This window comes from Catharus ustulatus, chromosome 5 (genome assembly GCF_009819885.2).
Source record: "Catharus ustulatus isolate bCatUst1 chromosome 5, bCatUst1.pri.v2, whole genome shotgun sequence".
NCBI lineage: Eukaryota > Metazoa > Chordata > Aves > Passeriformes > Turdidae > Catharus > Catharus ustulatus.
Window position 1 is genome coordinate 32124667 of NC_046225.1, and position 23968 is coordinate 32148634.

Genomic DNA, 23968 nt, shown 5'->3' on the forward strand with positions numbered 1-23968 from the left:
CAAAAGTCATTCAAAGTGCAGGACTTTTCCAGGCTTTAGTCAACATATAGTGACAGGGAGGGTGGCTTATAAAAAAATTTGGTCAAGGAAATTCTCTTAATTTTCTTATAAATTCTTAAATGTCCTTAAAATTGATCCAGCCATAATATTGTGCTCCACGAGCTGTTTATGCAAAACTGAATGTGTATAAAATCACATATTCAGATCTACACTTCTGAAGTACGCTTTTCTCTGATGATGTGCAGTGCCTTCTTACAAGGCATATTTACACAGTTTTTGGCAGGACTTATCCCCAAACCAAGAGAAAAAATTACTTATTTTTGTTTGCTAATTATACCATTAGCTATGTTTAAAATCAGAGAAAGCAAATAGGTTGAAAATTTGACCCTAAACTGTATGTGGGAGGTAGGCTGCCAAGAAGAACCGAAACACATGTAAGTTTTGTTTTCTTAGCAGGAAAAAGAGTGAAAGCCTGAAGATATCTACACTGGGTGGTAAAGCTAACAGCAGAAAATCAAAGAAATCTTAGCGCTAAGCCAACAGTGTAACAAAAAATAGGAGTCAGCTCTTCAAGGCCATGCAGATTATCACTCCGATAAGACTGTGATAGAGAGTAAGAATTATTTCCCAGTATGGTGTTGACACTGCATAAGCTTTAATCTGTTGTTCTTTGGCTTTTGGATCTCTTGCTTCACAACACAAACACTAACAAATTGACAAAAGCTGTGTTTGCACATTAGAGCTACTTGCAAACTAGCATTTCAAGTTCAAGTTTGGACATACAAGCATACAAAGCAAAATGAAGTGGAAAGCTGTGATTTTAATGGGGATTTAACCTCTTTTGTTCTTTGACCTTTTGTGGCTCTCAGAATACATCAACGCTTCTGTCGCATGAGTTGCCTTATTGGCTTAGTTCATGCTGATACAGCCAAGCAAGCATTCAAGTGTGACTACAGTGTAGGGTTTGTTGGTATATTGCACTCTTTCTAACAGCAAGTACAAGAGTCTTATCAGCACTACCCATTGGGTAGTGAATCAGCCCAGGCCCAGCTGCAATCCCAAGCGCAGTGACTCCTGCAGCTGGACAGAAAGAGCTTCAGAGCTCAGGCAGAAAGTAACTTTAGAAAGAATGGCTCAGGCAGCTGGCAGTGCACTGAGTCTGGAGGAACTGCCAACCCAGCTGAGTATCTGCCCTGCTGTGAAGTCAGAGAAAGGCAGAACAACATTAAAACAGGACTGTAACACAATTCTATCAAGTCTGATTATTAAGAAAACAGAATACTGTAATAGGGGAGTTTTATTTCCCTTCCCGTTAAAGCCACAAGGCCTTCTTATCTGAAAACCCTGTAATAGAAGTCTCCCAGTCAAAAGTGCAGCAGGAACTGAGTAAGTAGAAAAGGAACCCACAGGAGAAAAAGAAACCACAGCAGGAGAAATGAAGGCCACAAGAGGGATGAGTCAAGATGGACCCAGCAATAGTTTGTGAACTATCTGTTTTATAACAGGTCTAACATTCTCTCACCGAACTGTTAAAGAAAACAAAAAAAGCAACTAGGTTTCTGACATTTCTCATAACAATCTATCTCTCACTTGAGCCCTCTTTTCAAAAATTCAGCTGATGATACAAAAGAAGTAAATTGGGTGATTCTTTCCAAGCATTTTTCTTTCCAAGTTTCAACTGAAATTCTGGACAGTAGCAGTGATATAGCAGCAACATTATATGGAAGAAAAAGATCTGCTAAGGGAAAAAGATGTCAGATTTGTAGTTGAAATCTGAGAAATTACTGGTATCAAACTTAAGTATTGTTAGAGATCATGAAGAGAGAAATTAGTGGTTATTGATCAGATGGAAAAGAGATTTGAATTTTGTAGGGACCAGATGCAATGTAAAAACTGCAGATGTAGTGTCCAGAGTTTTTCATGTAAGTGATTTAGCCTCAGAGGGAGACAAAGTTAAGCCTATTAGATTGAAAGAATCAGCAAAATTTAGAGTATATGGGGTATTCAAACATACAGAGCTGTCTAAATTCAAAAACCTTCATGTTATAGGCCAGTGAGTTGTGATGGAAGAATTGTCCACGTGATCTTGAAAAGAAGTAGCAGAATGAGTAAATAGGAGTTTGAGGAGAGAGCTGCTACAGTCATTTCGGCCTGATCGTCTCTCAGGTCAAAAGCCTCAGATATTTCCTTCACATAATGAGGGTTTTAAAGTTAATTCTTGCCATATATAACAGGAGGAATCCTTTTATCTTCCTCCAGGATTATGTTTTTGTAAGGCAGGTCTAGCTTTTGTTTGGGTATCACCTCTTTACTGCAACTATGCCAGAGCTGTATTCAGAGCATGCTTCACCCAGTTGTCACTTCTAATTTTTGACTGCATATTTCTATTTTGGGAGACCTGAGGTAGTAAAAAAAAACGCCAGGTGACCAGAAAGATCCTGTCTTAAGTATGGGACACATTCACTTATATCTGAAAATTAAGTTGTGTGACTTGCAGTTGTTTCAGAATTCCCTGAGCACAGGGGTATGTTGGACTGCCAGCTTGTACCATCTGTCAGACATAATCCTCACACTTCAGAAGGCTGGATTTCACACACTTAATAAATTCCATCCAAATCTCAAAGTGTTTCACACAGCCAGCTGAAGAATACTTCTGATAAGGTGTGCTTGTACAGCTTAACAGACCTCTATGGAATGCCATGCCAGCTTTTCCATTGAAGGAAATAGAGATAATGTTCCTGAACAGTGAATGCTGAAACTGAATGATTAAATAAGAAGTAAATGTACTGCAGAAGACTAAAAAGGAAATAACAACTGCACTGAACTAATTTTTAGAGGAACCCACTTATTTCAGTCACATACTGGTACTGGTATACCCAGTGCCAAATATAGAAAGGACAATGCATCACAGTAAGCAAAAAAATGATTCTGCATTTTTGTTCATTTTGTTTTTTCCAAAATAACAAAATCCATGGAACTGCTTTTGGAAAACTATCCTTAGGCATTAGAAGGTTGCCATCTGTTTTCCTTCTCTTCTTTCATCAAAGATAAAGCAGACTTACATATATTCTTATACATAAGGGGAATCCTGAAGAGCTTAAAACATTGCAATGGGCTGAATAGCCTTCAAATACAAAAATATGTGGAATCCCCTGCTGGGTGCCACCCAGCCTAACAGTACTTCTCAGACTGTGAGCTGAGCATTTGAGCTTGAGGCATTATCTGTGGCCCCTTTCCCCTATGTTCTCCAGTACCCAGAATAGTTGTATTTAAGAATGTTAGAAGATAAAAATTCACCTAATTCTTACAAAGTCCATACATAAACTTGTTGTCCTTGAATTTGTCTAATCCTCTTTGAATGTCCTGACACACAGGTGTCAGGTGGACACACAGGTGTCACACAGGTGGAACAGGCCAAAAGTCTTCAAAAAACACTTGTAGATCTTTCTTGGATCCCACAGATATTGTTTAGAGAACTTACATTCTAAGTTCTATATTCATTATGTATTTCAGGAAATGTTCCTTATTAATATATCACTCTCCTAAGGTCTCCCTTTGACCTGAGGGTTCAGTTCTCCAGCCTCTGAGAATACAGATTATCCTAACTGACTTAAATTCTTTTATCTGGAAATGGGATAATTCAACAAAATTGAAATTAATTATCACAAATGTATCTGATAGAATTTGGCCTGAAGCATGCAGTAATGTGCAAAAATAAGAAATATTTTTAATAAAACAAAACAACTTTGTGTGGGAAAGAATATTTTAAAATGTTTCATCATCTTTGTGTTTCTTGTTAGTCTCTCTTGGATTGTGGCAAAAATCGTAAACTTCAGAGGCCCAAAGTTTTTAGGCTACTTTAACTCTGTGTGAGTTTCCATTCCACATGGAGTCCAGTGTCTCTCTGCTATTTCTGTGTTTGCTCATGGCATGTTAGAAAGTTTACAAGTCATTGACCAACACTTCTGTTCTGGCATTATAAATGGGCATGGCCTTTTCTGCTCAATGTTTGTGTAAGTAGGTACTGTCAGAATGGCTAAAGAAGGTAATAAATAGCAATGCTGCAGTAACAAGAAGATTCATAGCTACACTGAATCATCTTAGTGAGAAAGAGTTGCAAGTCTCATCAGTAAATAGCTAGAAAATATTTCTACAGAAAGATTCCTATGATCTGTTTTGGATTGTTTCTATGAAGAAGCAGTTTCAAGGCCAAAGTTCTTTCTAAACAGTAAATAATGATCAACATATTACAGTAGGTATTAGGGTTTTTAATTGCAACTTAGAGATCTGAACTGAAAATCTGATAAAGATATTTACTTATTTTGTATATTCCTACATACTACATGACAATAGCAGCAGAGGTTCAAATTAATCATTACTTGTGAAAACACTGTTATTGTTACTAATTAAAAGACAAATAGACTTTTAAAATCCACAAATTCCAAAATAAAATGGAAATTCACTATCTGATATAAAACTTTAAAAAACATCTGAGTTGGTATTCCCTCCAGAAGTTTAGCACAGATACAAACATATAGCTGCTTTTCTCTATAATTGTCAGTAAAAAACTTTTAAGATTATATAAATGCGTTAGCAAAAGAAGAGTTAATTCTTTGAGGAAAAAAGCTTAATCTCTTAAAATGTTTTATTTAAGCTTCAACTTGTGTATATACGAAATTAGACTTAGGTTCACAAATACAATTCTACATGTAAACAGTAAATTATATAAACAGCTCACTCTTTACTAGCCATTTTACAGAAACAAGCCAAAGCATAAATACATACGTATGGATTTTTGTGTCTGCATATACACACATGCATGGAAGTGTTCCCAGATCTGCTGTGGGAACCTTGTCCCTTAGTGTACCCTGAATCTGCATTTGTAAGTTTGAAACCATGAAATTAATATGTTTTTCCTTTATTTATTTTAATATGGTGTATTATAGAATACCTGCACAAGAAAAGAAGGAAAATGATCTCACAATGTTCCCAGTTTTCATTTCCTCAGCTTCTGAAACATTTAAGACTATTAACTTGCTGGCAGGCTCCCAAGGAATTTTAAGGCATCTGTGCCTGTGCTGCTTATTTTAAGCTCTGTCTACCAGTGTTATGAAATCTCAAACTCTTTTGAAAGCAAACTCTTTTGACTTTCTTAGTAATTCCATTTCATGTGGTTCTGGCTTTCAGGTAGATTCAAGAATGACATAATCGCCTTTTCCCACCCACAGGTTTTGCACTGTTGCTGTTGGTAACACCCTTCCACGTAATGTGCAACACAAATCTTTGTCTGATTCCATATGCCCAGAAATGGAAGACAGCCCAACAAAGAGGACTAAAGCAGCTTCTTGGCTTTCTATCAATCACCATATGTTTAAGGAAGCTTCTTCAGGATTTTTCCTCTTAGTTAATGTTACTTTAGCTACAGTGTAGTTCCCATCAGTCCAAAGTCATGATACTTCCAAAGGATATGAACCAATTTCCCAATAAACTTTACCCCCGTTACTGAAGCAGGTATCTTAAATGTAGCAGCAGAAAATAAACAAACAAACTTAAAGTGATCCTTTTGTAATTTTTACTATAGTATTAATGCAAATGCACTCCAAAAAATACAGAATTCTTCTGTTTCATTTTAAAAAATGCTAGAACTTGGCTAGTATGCACTCATAAGAGCTATTGCAATCATATTTTGCATTATTAACAATACTGGATTACATACCAAGCTCCGCAGCAGCAGGATAAATATCACAGGGAAAAAGCACTTTCTGGAGTTTGTTATCAACATGCGAGAACTAGAAGCAATCTGCAATCCTGTCTCACTGTCCAATCTCACAGAGTCTCCTGGCTTACCTGAAGACTACAAGAGTGTTTGTACATGAAATATGGCATGCTGACATAACATGGGGAGTATTTCTTTGCCCTCTGAAAATCTCCAGAAATTTTGCTTTTTACAGTTATGCTTTTCATGCTTTGTCAGATTTTTAAGTATTGCACAGCAATGTGGCTAGTCAGGACTCTTGAATACAAGACTACTGAGAGACATTTGTTCAGGTCAGCTTCAGGGCAATTTCCTAGGAAATTACATTTCTGCTTTAAGAGCTGGCAGTGAACTGCCGGGCAAATAAAAAAGCATGTGTTACGCTCAAGGAAACTCTAGTCCATGTCCAGAAGAAATGGAGAATGCATCAAGTTATCACCATAAGAAATAAATGATCCAGCCTGGGAAGATAACAGATTTCCTTTTCTTCAGCAATGAGCCAATTCTGGAAAAAAAATACAACTGGGCAAAGTGAGGCAGTGACTTGGTATCAGGATGTGCAGTCTAAAGATAGAAGACAGTTCTCATGGGAACCTGTCATACTCAGCTACATTCTCAACTCTGCTGGGCCCTCTCCTAAGCTCAGTGCAGCTGAGAGTCATGCCTCTCTCTCACTCCCAGCAGTGAGGGATAATCCATTTGAACAGCTATCTAGCAGAAAGAAACCTGTGAGATAGGCTAGAAAATGAGACAAACCGATTGTGATGGCCATCATAGAGTGAAATCCACAGCAACAGGAATTCCATGTGAAATTGAATGACGGTTATTTCTTTCTCTAGACTCTGTTCACAGTGCAAGCCAAAGTAATAATTTTGTTTCTGTGATGAAAATTATCTGGCTAATACATTACAACACTTTTAGAAAAGGGATAAATTGAAAATCCTGTAAAATTCTACCTTGGTGTTAAAAAGTCCTAGGCACTCTAAAACACATCCTCTCAAGGCAATAGTTAAGTTCTAGGAAATTTTCACAAATTGCTCTGTCCTTTGCTGTCAAAATAAAATGAAAGATTATTTATTTGGCTAAGGTCTTAAAATTTTACTAAGCCTTTTTAACTCTGCCTACAATGAGATCTATTTCTTCTAGTAATGCAATTATTGTTAATGGGTTTTCTGATACGAAGAAAGAAAACTGATTTTATCTGCAGTGGAATTGTAGTAATTTAAAACATTAAATTCACCCATCGACATTAATAGTGACATGAGACATTTTAGTTTGTCATTAATAACATTACACAAGCACTTTCAAAATTCTTTCACACCCTATATATTTTTATGATACATAAAGACAAAAGAAGCTATATAAGTATCCAACTTCTATCATTACCTCATGGCAAAAAGGTGATATTTCTCTAGAAAGATGGTAAAAGTTTTTCTAAACAATCAGGTAGAAGGTGCATGTGATTATAGGCTGTGTCAATTGATATTTTCTTTCTGGAGCATTTCAAGGGTAAAAATCTGAAGTGCTTATCCAACCTTCCCGAACAGCCATACCTGTGGGAACACTTGGGGCAAGTTCTCAGTTACAATCATCACCCCACAGTGGTCAATCTTCAATGTAAACCCCAGCATGAATTGCTGGCTACAGCTGAGCCCACAAAATAAACATTTCCTCTGCTGCGTTTAGCAACACTCTTGTTAGGACATCTGTTTTTTGATAATATCCTCAAAAATACTGTTAAGAATATTGCAAAAAACAAAACCTGCAATTATTTAGCAGTATATTCACACAAAGCTTTTTTTTTTTTTTTTTAAATACCTAGTTAATCAATAGACAGAAAATACCAGATCATCTACACACACATCAGAAAAATCTGCTCTGAAAAAAATACATTGCCATGAGTCACTCATTATGAATTGTACTCCATACTGGACAAGTAAAAACTGTATTTATAATGATAATTATTATTGTTAAAGCCATGTTCTCCTCACTCTGATTTTAAAATTCCCTCATGTCCTGCATTTGAAAGAGCTGAATTTAGTTCTCAGATTTCAAAATATCAAAATAAAATAAAGAAGCCCTTGGAAATGTTGGCATTTTAGTGTACCTAATAAAATAACAAATTCCTGTACTATATATGCTTCAGCAAGTGTCATCAATGTATCAAGTGCTTGCACATCTCTTTTCCCATTCAAACTTGCAATAGAATTTTCTGCTGACTTCAGTGAGGGAAGTAAGAGTAATCCAGCCTAATGTACTGAAAATCTTCTGGGTAATTTCCAAACAGTTTAACAGAGAGTGTGTTCATGGTACCTACATATTGCTGCATATTATCATTTGGTTCATTTCACTGGTGACATAGAAGAGACTACACTATGTTGAGCTGCAGCTGACATTAATACTTTAAAATTGCTTTTAAACCATGTAAGATTTCTTATTCTTCTTACTTTATTTAAAAGTAAACTTTTACAGTTTGGTGAAAAAATAATGCTATGAATTAAATCAATTTTACCGCCAGTTTCTGCCCCATAAAATATTTTTAAAAGACTTTCTTTCAGATGGAAACAATACTGTTTCATTCATTCATAGGCAATACTTTGGCTCCATGTGCATTTATATAAGTAAGAAGAATTTTGGACCTCCTTTCTATCACATCAATAAGTTTTTCAATTCCTTTTCTTCCTCCTTGGCTCTCCCAGTATATTTTGTCAAGGAACAAAGACTGGAGCAACTTCTCACGTAAATGCTGGCTCCTCAGAACTGAAACTGCAGATGCAGGGAATCTGGAAAAGCACAAAGAAATTCATCAGTTTTTGCACTTACTCTGAATTGCAGTATTTATGTTGTGGTTTAGCAACCAGTTGTACAAATATAGGCTGCAATTCAGCAAAGGAAGTCCATGCATGCCTAATCATATGTATGTTAATTGTACCTTTTACAGCTGCAGGATTTTTAGATACATCTTGTCAATGTCTTGCCAATATCTTGTCTATTCCAGTAGCTTAGTGTCTCATACTCAAACTGGGAAGAAATTATCAATCCTTTTACAAAATCAATAATTTGAAACTTACTCATTGATTCCTTGTAGTATTTTGAAGTCAAGATTGTCCTCATTTCTGTCAAAGAAGCCCTTATTGTCTATAAAGGCCAAGTGCCTTTGGTCATGCCTTCTCTGAACTATGTGTGTCAGGTCAACAGCATCCTGATCATGGCATTTCAGCTTCAGTCCTTGCTGCATGCAGAAATCCTCCTTGAGAGGTTTGAATCCACAACAATTTCTGTCTAGTCGATTATAGATCTAAAACAAAGTACAGCACAGTGCCAAGTGAAAACACTACCGATGTACATGGGGCAAAGCATCACTGTATGACATTGCTCTCTAATCCAGCTGACAGGAAAACAAGCTCAGGACAAGTGTAACTAAAGACAGTGAAACAGCACTGAAGTGAAACTGGTTCTTATACCACAGATACTGCTAAAAGTAATTTCTCAGACTAGGTATTTTATCCATTTTAGAGCCATGATCTGTTATGTCAGCAGAAATTCTTTGGAAATAATGGAACAATACCATGTGTAACTGGAATAACATGATGGTGAATACAATTCTATTTTCTTTGTCAGAAGTTTTGGGGGTTTTATTACATTTTCTCTGCTGGAGAACAACAGAAATAGCACAGTCTGACACACACAGAGGATCTTCATTTTGTGGGATCTATTTGCCTAACAGTATGCAAAATAACTGAAAAGACTAGTGAAGGGCACAACAAACCATCAAAAGCTATAAAATGTAAGAACAGTGTATTTATAATTACAAAGCAGCCTCCTTGTGACATATACTTTTATGACATGATGGTTTAGACTATTTTTTTCCCATGCAAAACCTCAATTATTCATCCCACAACACTCAGCTGGAAAGAATACATAAATCTGGCCTAACTTTGGTGGTGTAAATGTTAGGCAGCTCTTTTGACTTGGTTGTTTCTATTCCCTTTCATAAACAATGACAAGAACAAGGCACATCCAGAGTAATGGATGCCATTTTAGGATAACCATCTAATACTGGAAGGATAAATCACTCCTTGAAAGTGCTTCTACCCCTTGAGAGTAGAAGAGAGTAAATATTCAACATTGCTACAGCCTTAAGCATGCAAATAGGCCTGGATTGCCCTCAGAAATCTCCCCCGCCTTGGACTTCCACATGTCCCACCTTTGCCCCTGGGCACAGGAACCCCCTTTAATCTCAGGTAGTTCAGGCCTCCTCTGAGTCCTTCAGAGGGAGTGTGTGGGGGTGTTCTGTGCAGCTTGTTCCTAGGTTGCTGTTGAAGTTCCTGCCTTTCAGTCTTGGAGCTACCTTGTCTACACCTGATGCTCACTGGGCTACAAACAGGGCCTGTGACTTTCACCATCCTTCCTGCTGGCCTGCCTCTCCTGCTGCTGGCCCTGCCAGTCCTAGAGTGGCCTTTTGCTCCAGCTCATCTTCCCAGAGAGCAAACATGCTCCCACTAGCAGGTGTTTAGAGACTGGAAGTCTGGTCTGGTGCATCTAACAATGAGTAGCTCATCGAAGGTCACTCATTATTCCTCACTCATTGTCCTTTTTTGTTTACTGTGAACTCTTCAAACTGCTCCAAGAACAAAAGCATTACTGTTCACATAAGCCTTCTAAAATTACAATTTTATTTTTGTAACATCCCAGCAAAATGAACTGTTAGGACCTCACCTCACCTCCCTTCTTTGCATGTTGAAATGAAAAGGCCACCTTTTTAATCAAATGAAATTCTGAGAATTCGTTTGTTTTGATTATGTTTGGTTTTTTTAATACATAGTTCATTTTCTAATTGTATTGCTGACAGTGTTTTGTTTCCAAATATCAAAATCCTGAGGAAAGGAACAGACTTCTCTTTCTCCTTTCCATGAGCAGCATTCATTATCTGAAGGCTATAGAGCCCCTATTACTTTCAGTGTTCTCTCTCCTGGGATCTCTTATTCAATCCATCCAAAGGTAAAACAGTAAAGCAGAGTGCTTCTAGAAGGACTCCTTTGATGTATAGATCCCATTCCTTTACATTTCTCTACATGTATTAAAGAGACAGGGAGATCATGTTCTTACATACAACCTCTTCATGATATCTTGCACAATTTCAGTGCTAAGACATAATGATGGAAGGCTCTGTAATTAATGCATATAGTTTAGCAGAATTTTCTGTCATAAATTTACATATGTAAGAGGTCCACACCCCCAAAATCAAAGAATCCATTTTGCTTGAGTTCTTGAAGTAGGCAAGTAAAAGTCAACTATAAGCATTTTATATGCTGCTCCTGTGTTTTACAGCATTTAAAACAGAGATTAGGAAGATCTATTAGAGGTGCCAAACCCATTTTTCTGGGGGAATTTTGCTTAATAAAGAATACTTTATACCGGTATTCTTTATTTCTGAAAGACTCATGAAGCACAGTTTATTTTTTTTTTAACATGGAACCTTTTCTTGGTATTTTTTTCGTTTTCAGGTTTTCATATTCTGCTACTTATAAACTTTGAGAGCACACAGATAAAATTGTAGTCTTTAAGAACTATGACAGTTACTTTCACTCACTTTCTGAAATGCATGTTCTTGTCTGGTAGCAACTGAGATATAAATCATTCTGATACCAGCTATTAGTACAACATTACAGTAATTTCACAACTATAAGGTGCACCCTTTTGACTAAAATTTTCCCCCGAAGCCGGACGTGCGCCTTATAATCCAATGCGCCTAATATGATGTACAAAGTTGCGACATTTGCCACCCCGGAAGTGTGAGCCGTGAGCTGTGAGCCGTGGGGGGAGCCGGCAGTGCTGCGGCAGTCGGGTGGAGGCGGGCCTGGGGGCCCATAGCTGCCGGGTGAAGGCGGGCCAGGTGGCCCGCGGTGCCGCCCCTCCCGGGTCCAGGCGGGCCCGGTCGCTCACGGCATCGCCCTTGCCGGGTGGAGGCCGAGCCGGGGGCCCATGGCTGCCGGGTTGAGGCGGGGCCTCGGTCAGCAAACGCGTGGGGGGAGCTGGGGGTGGAGCCTCACTGCAAAAAAAAAAGTGCGCCTTATAATCTGGTGCGCCTTATATGATCTACAAAGTTGCGAATTTTGCCGACTCCCGGGGGGGTGCGCCTTATAGTCTGGTGCGCCTTATGGTCGTGAAATTACTGTAATTTGTCTCCAGTCATGTGACGTTCAACCCTGTTATATCTTATTTCAACCAACCACTCCTGGATAATAGAAAAGCAGATTTATCATTCATCCATTTCTGCTCTACTCCTTCTTTACTAAGTCACTGTCTAGGGTTGGTTTTTTTTTAAAGAAAAATTATCCACTACAACTGTTACCTTGCTCCAACTTGCAGCTCACCAAAACCACTTCAGTCCCCTCTTGGGGCTGGGGAGGTGCAGGAAGGACCACAGAGTAAACAGAGATTTACAGTTGTGAACACAGTCAAGCTCTCTGTTTGGAGAAACAAGGAGTGAAGGAGAAACAGTATGCCTGACTCTTTAAAAAGAAATGAGTCAGTTAGGCTTCCTGCCTGATTTAGCTCCATTTTGGATATTTTAATAATAAGAAATAACCAGAAATAATTTCAAACTATGCAAATACCTCTGTTCCCCATTTTAAAAAAAATGAAATACACTAAAATTACTTCTTCTAAAAATCCTATGTTTGTTCACATGACTTATGAGGCAAGTAAGTCAATAAACATTTTACCTGCAAGAGAAAATCAAAGAGTGCCATCTTGGACCACTCATGATGATGGATTTCAGTACAGCCCCATTCAGCTTTGGGAACTTTACCGTTCTGCCAGCATTTCTTCTTCAATAGCTCCTGATATTGTCCCCATGTTAACCTCACTGAAGAATGGGTACTATTATCTGTTGGACTCAGTGAGGAATCCCAGAGAATAACAGGACAGGCTTGACCACCTAAAAAAAAGGAAAAAAAATATCATTGTTATAGTGCAATACTGGCAGTTTTATTTAATTGTTCTTTGGACATTGCCTAAGCATTAGTAATTTTACCATTTTACAGATCTGGCAGAAGAACCAGTCACAGATCAATATCTTGACATTCTTTGGTTAATGTGGTCTTATCCTCCATCCACAACCAGCCACCATAGGAATGGAAGCATAGGCATAAATGCCTTCAGTGTATGGAAGATTTTCTTTATCTGAAGCAAGAGATTAATGCACAAAAGTGTAAACTAAACCAAACTATTAGAAAGTTTATAGGTAGGTTAAAAGCCTACAATGCCATTGTGAATCAACAATGTAATTTTCTTCTGATTCCAGTGAACTGCTGATTTTCAAGAGCTGGAAACTTATGCCAAAGGGGTTTTCTTTGCATAATGGACATAGAGAGACCACAAATCCTACAGTCTAAGTGGATTTATTTTGTTATTTTTAGTATTTTAAACCTATAATGTATGACTCCATAGCTCTGAAAGGATATATGAGAATACTAGAGTGTGAGCTTAGCATGAATAAACTTGACAAGTTTGTGCATTTTTACCAAGATATGAGATCTGTTTTGTATAGCAGATATTTCAGCCAAACTCTTTAGTTCTTCTGTATAAAGAATATTCTACTCTTCCCTGAAACTAAGACAGAGGACTTCTCTTTGGTGAATTCTAGTGTTCAGCTTCACCATGAGAACAAACCTTGTCAAAATAAGCTTTTCCAGTATAAGAACTGATAAATATATTTCACATAGCATCAAGGAACAGACGTAACTATCTTATTAGGAAACTCTCCTTTTATTCCTGATGCAATGCTACTGCTGCTTAAACTGCTAAGGACCCATGACTGACCATGGCTTGTACATGTTAAGACAAATAAATCCTTTCTATTTTTGGGGTGTGTAGATAGAAGATCATAATATGTGTTAGTACAGAGAGAAAGAACCATTTAACTGCAAAGTTTAACTGTTGTTTATTAAAATGTGTTGGAGCACATATAAAACTTTAAAAATTATTCATATTCATCTTGAAGTTCATTAAACTTAGTCTACACTATTGCACTATTTATTGCATAGTTAAGTGCAGCCTAAATTGTCTCTTTGTCTACCACATGCCCATGGTGACAGAGACAGATTTGCAAAAAAAGCTTTTAGAGGTTCAGTCCACCTTCTTCAGAAGCAAACCAGACAGAAAACAGACCATGGAAAACAGCTACCAGTGCCAACAGCAAGGTAAAAGCTGCCAATGTCAATGCTCCACTTGTAAGCAGCCAGGACTGTGAAAAACAACCTCCATACAGCTGAATGAAAAAGCAACTTGCTCAAAGGATGCTGACTGCTGTAAAACAACAGGTAGGAAATTATCTTTACCTGTACCTAGCACTGAAACATGCAGTTCCTTCTCCCATTCACCAAAGTAGCATGACAGACCTGCCCCACATGCAATCTAGTCTAAGACAAAAGCCAACTCCTTTCCAAATCAGAATGCTCCTGATCTTCTCTCTGCCATGGTTTGCACATACGACGTAGTCCTTCCAAACCCAACTCAACCAAACACCTCTTTAATTTCCCTTCCAGTTCCCCAGAGTTTCCTTAGAAACACAGAATGTGTCATTCCACTCGGAACATCAATTGGCCTTTCTTTATGATCAATATTACCTTTATTAGCACCATGCTTCACACTCTCCTCCACTGAAAAAATGAGCTGAGCACTCCTGAAAATCAGGTTTCTCCTCTACAGAGGTTCCTGAATAAGTGCTTGGGTAACTTATTTAAGAAATCCTACCCATTCCTCCATCTCTCTCAATCTGGCTCTATCACCTACATTGTAGATTATTTACCCAAGTTAGGTCAGCTATGAGTTAGGCTTCTTTTCCAAGAAAGTTGGAGAAAGTTTATCTAAGCATTTGAAATTCTCACTAAAAAAAAAAAGACAGCTTTCCTCAGGACCAAACCTGATGTATTTGTATATCTCCAGTAACAACTTATGTAACTACTCATTAATTATTCCACAAATCAAATACATAAACAGTTTTCTAAGAAAACAGACATCTCCTGTCTACCCAAAAAGGACATGATAAACAATAGTACAGTAATTTCACGATTATAAGCCGCAACATTTTGACTAAAATTTTGGTCCGAACCCAAAGTGCGGCTTATAATCAGGTCTGGCTTATATATGGACAAAGAACGAAAAGCTACTGTTTTAGTTTGGAGGACAGGTGTCTGCTGAGAAAGGCAGGAACTTCTATTTGAAATGGAGAATGTAAACCCCCTCCCTCCAAATTATTATAATTTGGAAATCAAGCGGCTTTCAGGCAAAAATAAGGAAATTAGGAATAACAGTTCTTTTCTAGGGAAATCAAAATAGAAATACAGTACTACAAAGAAAGAAACTCCAAACCCTGACAAAGTCAGAGTACAACCTGGCACCCCGTCAGGCAGGGTGTTGGTAGCAGTCCCATTAAATGGTGGCTGCATCCTCCTGCAGTGACAGATGTGGCTCAGTTGGAGCAGTGCTCCTGTACAAGGTGCAGTTTCCCTCTGGAGCTCCAGTGGTGATGTGGAGAAATCTGGTTTTCCACTGGAGTCCAGTGGAGAAAGGGGCTACCTTAGTGTCCCAAAGCCTCTGTTTTCTTCTTGGTAAGAAATGTTGGGCTCTTCCCCCTGGTTGGAGCAACTTTCAATGGGATGCAGTAATTTTATCAGTCCCACAGTGGGACTCAATGGCCATTAGCAGAAAATGACTCCCTGGAGGAAGGATGGGTTGTGAAAAGGTAAAGAACAATGCCCAACCTGGTTTCAATGGATGGCCCATTAGCAGATTATCTGCCATTGAGATAAGGATCACTGTCCCCATCCTCAACAGATGGTGATAGAACAGATACCTTTTATCACACTCTGTATTGTAACATGCGGCTTATAATCAGGTGCGGCTTATATATGGACAAAAAACCAAAAAGTTGCTGAAACCCAGAAGTGCGGCTTATACTCAGTGCGGCTTATAATCGTGAAATTACTGTAATATAAATACTTGAAAACTATTAATAATATCATGCCAGGTTCCATTAAGACACAAAAACATTTTTAAAAGGCTAAGGTTAAATACAGGAAATGTTTGCATTTCAAAGGAAATGGGAGCAGAAAAGATGATCTAAAAAAACATCATTCAACTCTGTAATACAAATTGGATTACAGTAATATGAAACAGTAGCTTCAGAAAAGAGCTGTGACTCAAATTTTTGACACTTGCAGGAAAAACATGAAGAAGCTGAATTAAAACAGATAAGGGGTCTGACTCATAATTGCATGAATTGGCATGACCCCAGTGAAATCAGTGGAGCTTTTCTGATTCAAGCTTCATGAGGATGGGGTTGAAATTACCTGAACATTGAAGAGACCTACAACTAACCACAACTGGGAAGGGTATGTGCTTCTCTCATAGTCAGCTTTACACATTAACACAGAGCGGTACTGCTTTTCCACTGCTGCAGCTGCACTGCACTGAATCTTGCCCAGAGCTGATTGGCTTCATTTTATTTTTAGCTCCCCTTTTAGATCTATATATCTACTTAACTATCCAAAGGCGATCTTCAAAATTGTATGGGAAAGACTTTTCAAAGCTCATGATGAAACCACCTTCCTAGTAATTAATACACATTTTTGAGCATCAAAAGTTTTCTAAAAATGTCTTAGCTAAGTTGAGTAAGACAAAACAGAGAAAACCTCAGGCCACTGAGACTAGACCACCTCCAGGTACTGAAACTGGTTCATGTGCCACTTGGTGATATATCACTGCATGGCTTTTTCAACACAGGTATCATCTTAGATTTTCACACCCCATATAACTTTGAAAATAAACTGCATGCTTCTCATGTGGTTAGGAATCACTTTTAGCTCTCACAAACATTACTCTCATCTTGTGCTCTGACTTATAGCTACAGCACTTTTTCTAACTTCATCGAAAGAAAGTATTTTCAAACATGCCCAGAAGATAACACTAAAACCAGAAAATCTTTCATGAGGAAGTTTAAGTCCTTTCTCAAACTCACCATTGCTCACTGTAAGGTAGTACATCTCACCACTGCCATATTTGCAAGAAGAGTTTAAATGTCCATGTATTAGAAAGAAAGGATGATTTAGTGTGGAAAATGAGAGGGACCAGCACACAGAGCACAATTTTGAGAGTTTTAAGTTTTTTAGGGAAAATATAAGGAACAGAAGCAGAAAGCAGAGAGAAGTTGGGTCATGTATTCTTCTTTCTTCCCTATGCACCTCATTGCAATATTCTGTCCTGTGCTCATATGAATGTCAGTATTAAGGAATGCATGAAATGTGCATCAGTTGCTCTCTAAACTATGGACTGCATTATTGCTTGGACATTAACTTCTCTACCCAGCAGAATATTGGAAATATGCCTCGTACCCCTTTGAGAGGTACAAAACTATCTGGAAGTAATTTAGAACACTCCGAATGCATAAAGCAGTGTTAAGGTTTTATTCTTTGCCCTGACATTGGTGATTCATATTGCATAATTTTTGATGGGATGGCAAGAGCAGGCTAATAGCACAGGGAATAACACAGAAAAAACTAGACACCTTTTCTGATCATGCAGAGGCCAGTAAAGCAAAACAAGTGCAACCAGTGGAGCTATCATATCATTCAACCAACCATGAAAGGTGTTACTCAAAGGAAGAGTTTCTTGTATGTTCGGGGAAAAAACGAGGTTCTGCATAAATAGTGGATTGAGTACATTAGTGCATATTGTCTTCAGTTTAGTCAGACTCAGGATATCAGAAAACCAGAGAGGAAAGAGAAGTAGCCATCAGCCTGCAGTAGTTCAGTCCCTCAGCGAATGGTGCAACAAAACTGCATAGCAACAGCTATTGTGCCAAAAACTGAAGAAAGAGCCCAGTCTTGTTGCTACTATCCAAGGAGCCAGAGCACTATCCTTTCAGCTGTCAGCTGAGACAGAGAAGGCAGCCTGCCCCAGCCCACAAACTCCAGCTGCAGCTCAAGCCTAACAAATACTGCCACCATGCCAACCTGCGAATTCGGTCACTGAGCCGGCGGCCATACATGCAGGTCTTTGACTTAGCTCCTGTGCAAAGGTCATTAAGGTAGGGCTGTGACACCAAGCAAGGTCACTTAGGTCTCTTCTATTCCTTAGGTTAAGGTTATGAAATAATGAAATTTCTTAGCGCTGTAGTATTAATGTGACCATCCCAAAACTCAGATACATAAGGGTCAGCCTTCATTTATTCCACAATAGACACAATTTTATGATTATTTCTTGATGTTTTACAGGCTTCTTCCTTTTTTATAGGTGTTTTGAGACATTTTTCATATCTCATAGGTAGCAATGGAAGTAACAAATGACTGCTCGTGTATGCACAAAATCATCTTCTTTTAGACTGTTATGCCCAGCTCTAAAGGGTTTTGCTTACCTATACTACCCAGACTTTTTACATTCATAAAATTCATTGTAAAAGTATGAGAGACAGAGTTATCATACCTGATTTTTCTGTCCAGGATGGATGATGGAAAAATCAGACAAGTCGCAAAAAAAGTCAGTTAACACTTAAAAGTGTTTACAATTACAGTAATTTCACGATTATAAGCCGCACCATTTTGACGAAAATTTTGGTCCGAACCCAAAGTGCGGCTTATAATCAGGTGTGGTTTATATATGGACAAAGAACAAAAAGTTGCTGTTTTAGTTTGGAGGACAGGTGTCTGCTGAGAAAGGCAGGAACTTCTCTTTGAAATGGAGAATGTAAACCCCCTCCCTTCAAATTAGTATAATTTTGAAATCAAGGGGCTTTCAGGCAAAGATATGCGAATTAGGAATAACAGTTCTTTTCTAGGGAAATTAAAATAGAAATACAGTACTACAAAGAAACAAACCCCAAATCCTGACAAAGTCAGAGTACAACCTGACACCCCGTCAGGCAGGGTGTTGGTAGCAGTCCCATTAAATGGTGGCTGCATCCTCCTGCAGTGACAGATGTGGCTCAGTTGGAGCAGTGCTCCTGTACAAGGTGCAGTTTCCCTCTAAAGGTCCAGTGGTGATGTGGAGAAATCCGGTTTTCCTCTGGAGTCCAGTGGAGAAAGGGGCTCCCTTAGTGTCCCAAAACCTCTGTTTTTATCTTGGTAAGAAATGTTGGGCTCTTCCCCTTGGTTGGAGCAACTTCCAATGGGATGCAGTAATTTTATCAGTCCCACAGTGGGACTCAATGGCCATTAGCAGAAAATGACTCCCTGGAGGAAGGATGGGTTGTGAAAAGGTAAAGAACAATGCCCAACCTGGTTTCAATGGATGGCCCATTAGCAGATTATCTGCCATTGAGATAAGGATCACTGTCCCCATCCTCAACAGATGGTGATAGAACAGATACCTTTTATCACACTCTGTATTGTAACATGCGGCTTATAATTAGGTGCAGCTTATATATGGACAAAAAACCAAAAAGTTGCTGAAACCCAGAAGTGCGGCTTATACTCAGTGCGGCTTATAATCGTGAAATTACTGTAACTAGGGAAGGTGAGGGCAGCAGACAGGGAACTTGAATACAGTATTTTGCTAGACATTAAAAAAAGTCAGTGTCAGATCTGTGGGAATAAGGGAAATAGAACCTGTACAGGGATTTACTAAGCAGTTCTTTGAAACTGCTTTTGACAAAACGAATGACAGTTTTGAAAAGCCCATTTTTTAAGATTTTAATGCTACATCAAACATGTCTTGTTGGATCACATCACAACTGAGGCAAGCTAACACGATATGTCAGGGGGAGAGAGATATGTCATCCCAGAAATAGTGTACATTCATACATACATGCACAGACTCTAATCCTGCAATGCTTGCTTTCCCTTGTGAATAACTGATTCACACAAGCCATTGTGTAAAAAACTACAGAGCCTACCTATCTTAGCTTAAACACATATAGCACATTTAAATGAGCTAATTGTTCATGTTATTTTTAAGAATTATATTTTTGCTCATTTTCCTAACCCAAATATTTTCACATTATGCCAGACACAAGCACGCAAATAGTAAAGAGTTCAAGTAGTTATTAGGCCTCTGAGTTCCAGCATATTTCCAGGCTAAAGAAACCATGACAGACAAGGTGCAGTCACTGTTCCAAATGCTCTGATCAGCCTTTAGCTGGAAAAAATGAAGTGAGACCAAAATAGTATTATTTCTCTTCCCATCACCTAGCAACACTCCTCTTGCAATAGAAACTTAGCCAGTTATGAGGAAAAGAAAATTAGAGGGCAGAAAGAGACACTCTGTCCCAGACAGTCCAAAACATACTGTAAGGTGACAGACAGTGAGCAACACAATGCACAATTAGCCTAATAGCAGTTTTCCAAGGTTTGTAGTCTATCATCTCTGCAGCCACATTGTACAGAGTTCCCCCAACTGAACTACCTTAATGCCTTATGAAAGTTCTATAGCAATAGATCTTGTTCCTAAAAATAAAATAGGCATAATGTATCTTCCATGCTCTGCAAGTATGAATAATATTCAGAAGCCTCCAAACTGTTGTTCCTAGACATTCATTCCCATTGTTGTACAGGCTGCCAAAGGGAAGGTTTACAAAGCAGGAAGACACTGGAGATCACAAGGTTGTCTTCCTGCTGTCAGACTTTAGAAAATAATTTTAGCATTATGTTTCTTTTTAAGAAACTGATATAAAACTATTATAAACTGATATAAAAATATTTGGTACAAGCTGATTCCAAAGCAAGAAACGAACAGCAAAAACATAGCTAGCTACTTTTGCAATGACTCACTAAAATGCAGCAAAGTCCTTCTGGATTTGAAATTGTACAAAAATGCTGAGGACATATTTAAGAAGGTAGCAATTTTAAAGTAGTCTTCTAACTCACATTGTATGGCTGAATGCTACCTTCAATTTCACTAAAGGTTAAAAATCAAATTTTTAAGTGGAAACTCTATACTAATCATGTAACAGGCACACTGAGATATTTACTACGTGTTTCTTTGGATAATATACAGATGTGGGTATTGAACCTCAAAATGTACATCAGAATTCAATGAAATGTAGTTTGTTTGGGTTTTAACTACCAGAGGAAAGGGAAGCACTTTTTTAAAATTTTTCAGTTCCCAAGGGGATTAGAGCCATGAAAGAACATTCAAGCTTCTGCAGGCAGGTTCCCTACCTCTCTGAGCAGATTATCTGACCCTGTCCCTACCACCTGAAAGATTAATTTTTGTGACAAGTTCCAACAGTATTTTAGTAAAGTCGATTCTGAAAGATGTAAAGTTTATTTTAAAAAATCAGAAATAGCTACTGAATCATAGAGATTCTGCAATCTCCTTTACCAGTTTCACTTCAGGAAGTCTGTACAATGTCATGCAATCTACAGACTGCTCTTTCTCTTTTTTCTTGTTCCACACTTATGTGAGGAAATTGTTACTGCCCTCAGTAACTCTATGATATTTGATCCAAACTTTGGGGTATTCATGCTTTGGCCAGGATAACTGCACTGCAGAAGTTACACACAAACACTGGCTTTATTTCCCTGTAACAACGGGGTTAGTTCTCAGGCTCACAGGAGTTAAAGGAGGTGGCTGCTGCTGCCCCATGGCTAAAGTTGAGCAGGAAGGAAACCTCTGCACCCCACCTGCAAGCTGAAAACCACACAAATGTGTTACCTTGGAAGAACTCTGATCTCCTGCTTACAGAAGGTAAGCTCCTGTTTAGCCCCAAGATCCTGTCCAAATGAAAGGCAAACACCTCACTCATGTCAAGAGGTCTTTTTACAATTCCACAGCGTCCTTGATTACAAGCAGTTCCTGTAGTGCTGGGACCTTTTGCAAAAACTACCAGGACTGCTTTGTGCAAAGGTACTTCTTGAATGCTCTCTATGGGAGAGTCTGCCAGCATGCGCATGTTTAGGATGTCATCTTTGCTCATCCATGACGGAGGGCTCTCACTGTAAATCCTGATATTGCTTTCTGCAGGCTGGAGCTGTGACTTTACAGCTCCAGAAATCTTCCCAGGTCTCCGGTGACCTCTCTCCCTGATACCCATTCCTTTATGCCTGTGTTCATCCACTTGGTACTTTCTCGCCTCCAGAGCGATCGCTGCTCCCATTGTGCCTGTGGCATGTGTGGCCCATCCTGGCTGTTGGGCAAAGGCCTCTTCCCAGCCCATAAAAGTGGCTTTTGGAAAGTGCTGCCCATACGACAAAGGGATTGTATTTTTCTTCCTGCGTTTTGGCTTCACTGTACCTCTGATGTTGGCAGGCTTGCTGCGCTTGTACCGCAGGGTGATATAAACTACATTGGGTGGTAGCAAGGTCCCATTGCTACCAAGCTGGGCTTCCTGGAAATTGGGTGGTGACAGGGTGCCATCCAGTGGGATGCCCAGAAAAGGAGTTTGAGCTGCATCTTGGAGACTCCTGGAACTGATCTTTTGATGTCCTCCTTTGTGCTGCGGTAAAACGTGACCCACTTGGTTGACAAGGAATCCCAGGTAGATCACACAGGCAGTTCCCACTAGCAGATTTCTTCTTGTCCTTGGGCGCCTGCAAGTCCAGAGCCTCAGCACCCGTGAGGGCCAAAGGCAGCAAATGAACAAGTTTTTTATTTTACTTGGCTGATCAAAAGGGGTCATTTCTCTAGTGAATCCACATGATGAAAACAGCATAAAGTCTTCTGTACATTCCAGCCAGGATGATGATGCATGATTTCCCTTCTCCAATTTCTATTTCTCCTTTTCCAGGTAGCTTCCAGCATGGGTGATGGACAGAGGCTACTGATACGCCTGGGAAAGTGGTCAGCACTAAGGATGCTGACACTCCACCTTCTCAAACTGTTAAATTCTTATCAGCCACCGCAGGGGAAGTGATTGACTTCAGAGAATGAATGGAGCCAGCTGTGTAAGCAAAGTTTACTGACTTGTAGTCTAAAAGATCTATGTATCTTCTCTGCAAGCTGCAAAAATAAAATAGCAGCATTTCCTTTCATTACTCACAAATAGCATCTGTGACTTTGTATTTTCCAGAGAAAAGAAGTTCTACATGAGACAGTATGCATGTAGGAATTTGTCAGGATACATCTTTTACTTTTTCATTACAGTATAAATCAAACACCAAAACCTAAATACAGGCTCAGTTTTCAATCTCAGCTGGATTAAAAGAAATGCCTGTCAAACCCCGATCATTATATTTTCCTTACAAGATAAAGTCTTCACTAAACATCATGTTATGCTGTAAATGATCCAAATATAAACAGTGACTAGTAGTTAAAAATGCACATATTCAGAAATATAAAAATATATTAGAAGTGGCAAATTTCCCTAGCTGACTATGAATATAGTTCCCATAATTCATAAACAGACATTAAAACTGAAAGATGGTTAATCGTCTTCACTCTTGTGAAGCCATAAAAAGAATCAAGTTATAGTTTTTTTAAATAAAATTACAGTGGCTTACATATCCTTTCCAAGAAACAAAGAATAAGCACACATTGTATATATATTGCTATAAAATAAAATTTCTTACCTATTCAGCTTGACACATCCTTTGTTCTGGCAAACTCCTTAGGTTAATAAAAGTAACTGAGTAAAAACTGGCATCTAGAACATATTTCACTTTAAAGTATGGTTCACATTTAGGTATTTCATTGCAAGCTAAGAACTGTTGAGAAGCTAACTTTACTGAGAGGTGCTTGCATATGAACTGCCATAAACTTACATGAACCTCACTTTATAAAAAAAATCCAAACTAAACAACCCCACACACAAAACCACAGCAACTTCTATTTTAAATTCTGTAATGAAAAGTCCTGTGAAGTATGTGCCTTTCAAAAGTGCATTCCATCTATTTCTAACTCCTGAGGGCCCTCTAGTGCACTGCATGCAAATGTACTGAAGAAATTCCCTTTCCTCCATTTAGTTTTTTGGGGTTTTTTTGAGTTTGAAATACCACCCACTCCCTGGATTTTAGAACATGTGGGAATCATATACTGTGATGAGAAGCAAAAAAACCTCTGATATATGACTCCTTTCCTAGTCTAAGTATAAAATAATAAAATGTATACATTCACTGTAATTCAAATAATGGAAATATTCTCTTCTCCATAGCTAATACTACAGGAAAATAGACAATTAATTAGTTTATGCTTCATATTGGTCCAATATGAATTTATAAAAATTTACGAGTGCATTTTTTTTTCCACAAGCCATCACTTATCCTTACTTTTTGT

At 38.5% G+C, this 23968-nt stretch overlaps 1 protein-coding gene across 1 annotated transcript; it reads right to left on the reverse strand.

Moving 5' to 3' along the window:
* Window positions 1-4424: 4424 nt before the first annotated feature.
* On the reverse strand, window positions 4425-23857 carry GASK1B (golgi associated kinase 1B). The gene is made up of 5 exons (XM_033061184.2): window positions 23266-23857; window positions 21413-22696; window positions 12484-12698; window positions 8827-9053; window positions 4425-8538 (listed from the first exon to the last, which is right to left on the reverse strand). Exons 2-5 carry the CDS (start codon window positions 22407-22409, stop codon window positions 8331-8333), a joined length of 1647 nt encoding a protein of 548 aa, XP_032917075.1. The 5' UTR covers window positions 22410-22696; window positions 23266-23857; the 3' UTR covers window positions 4425-8330.
* Window positions 23858-23968: the final 111 nt, after the last annotated feature.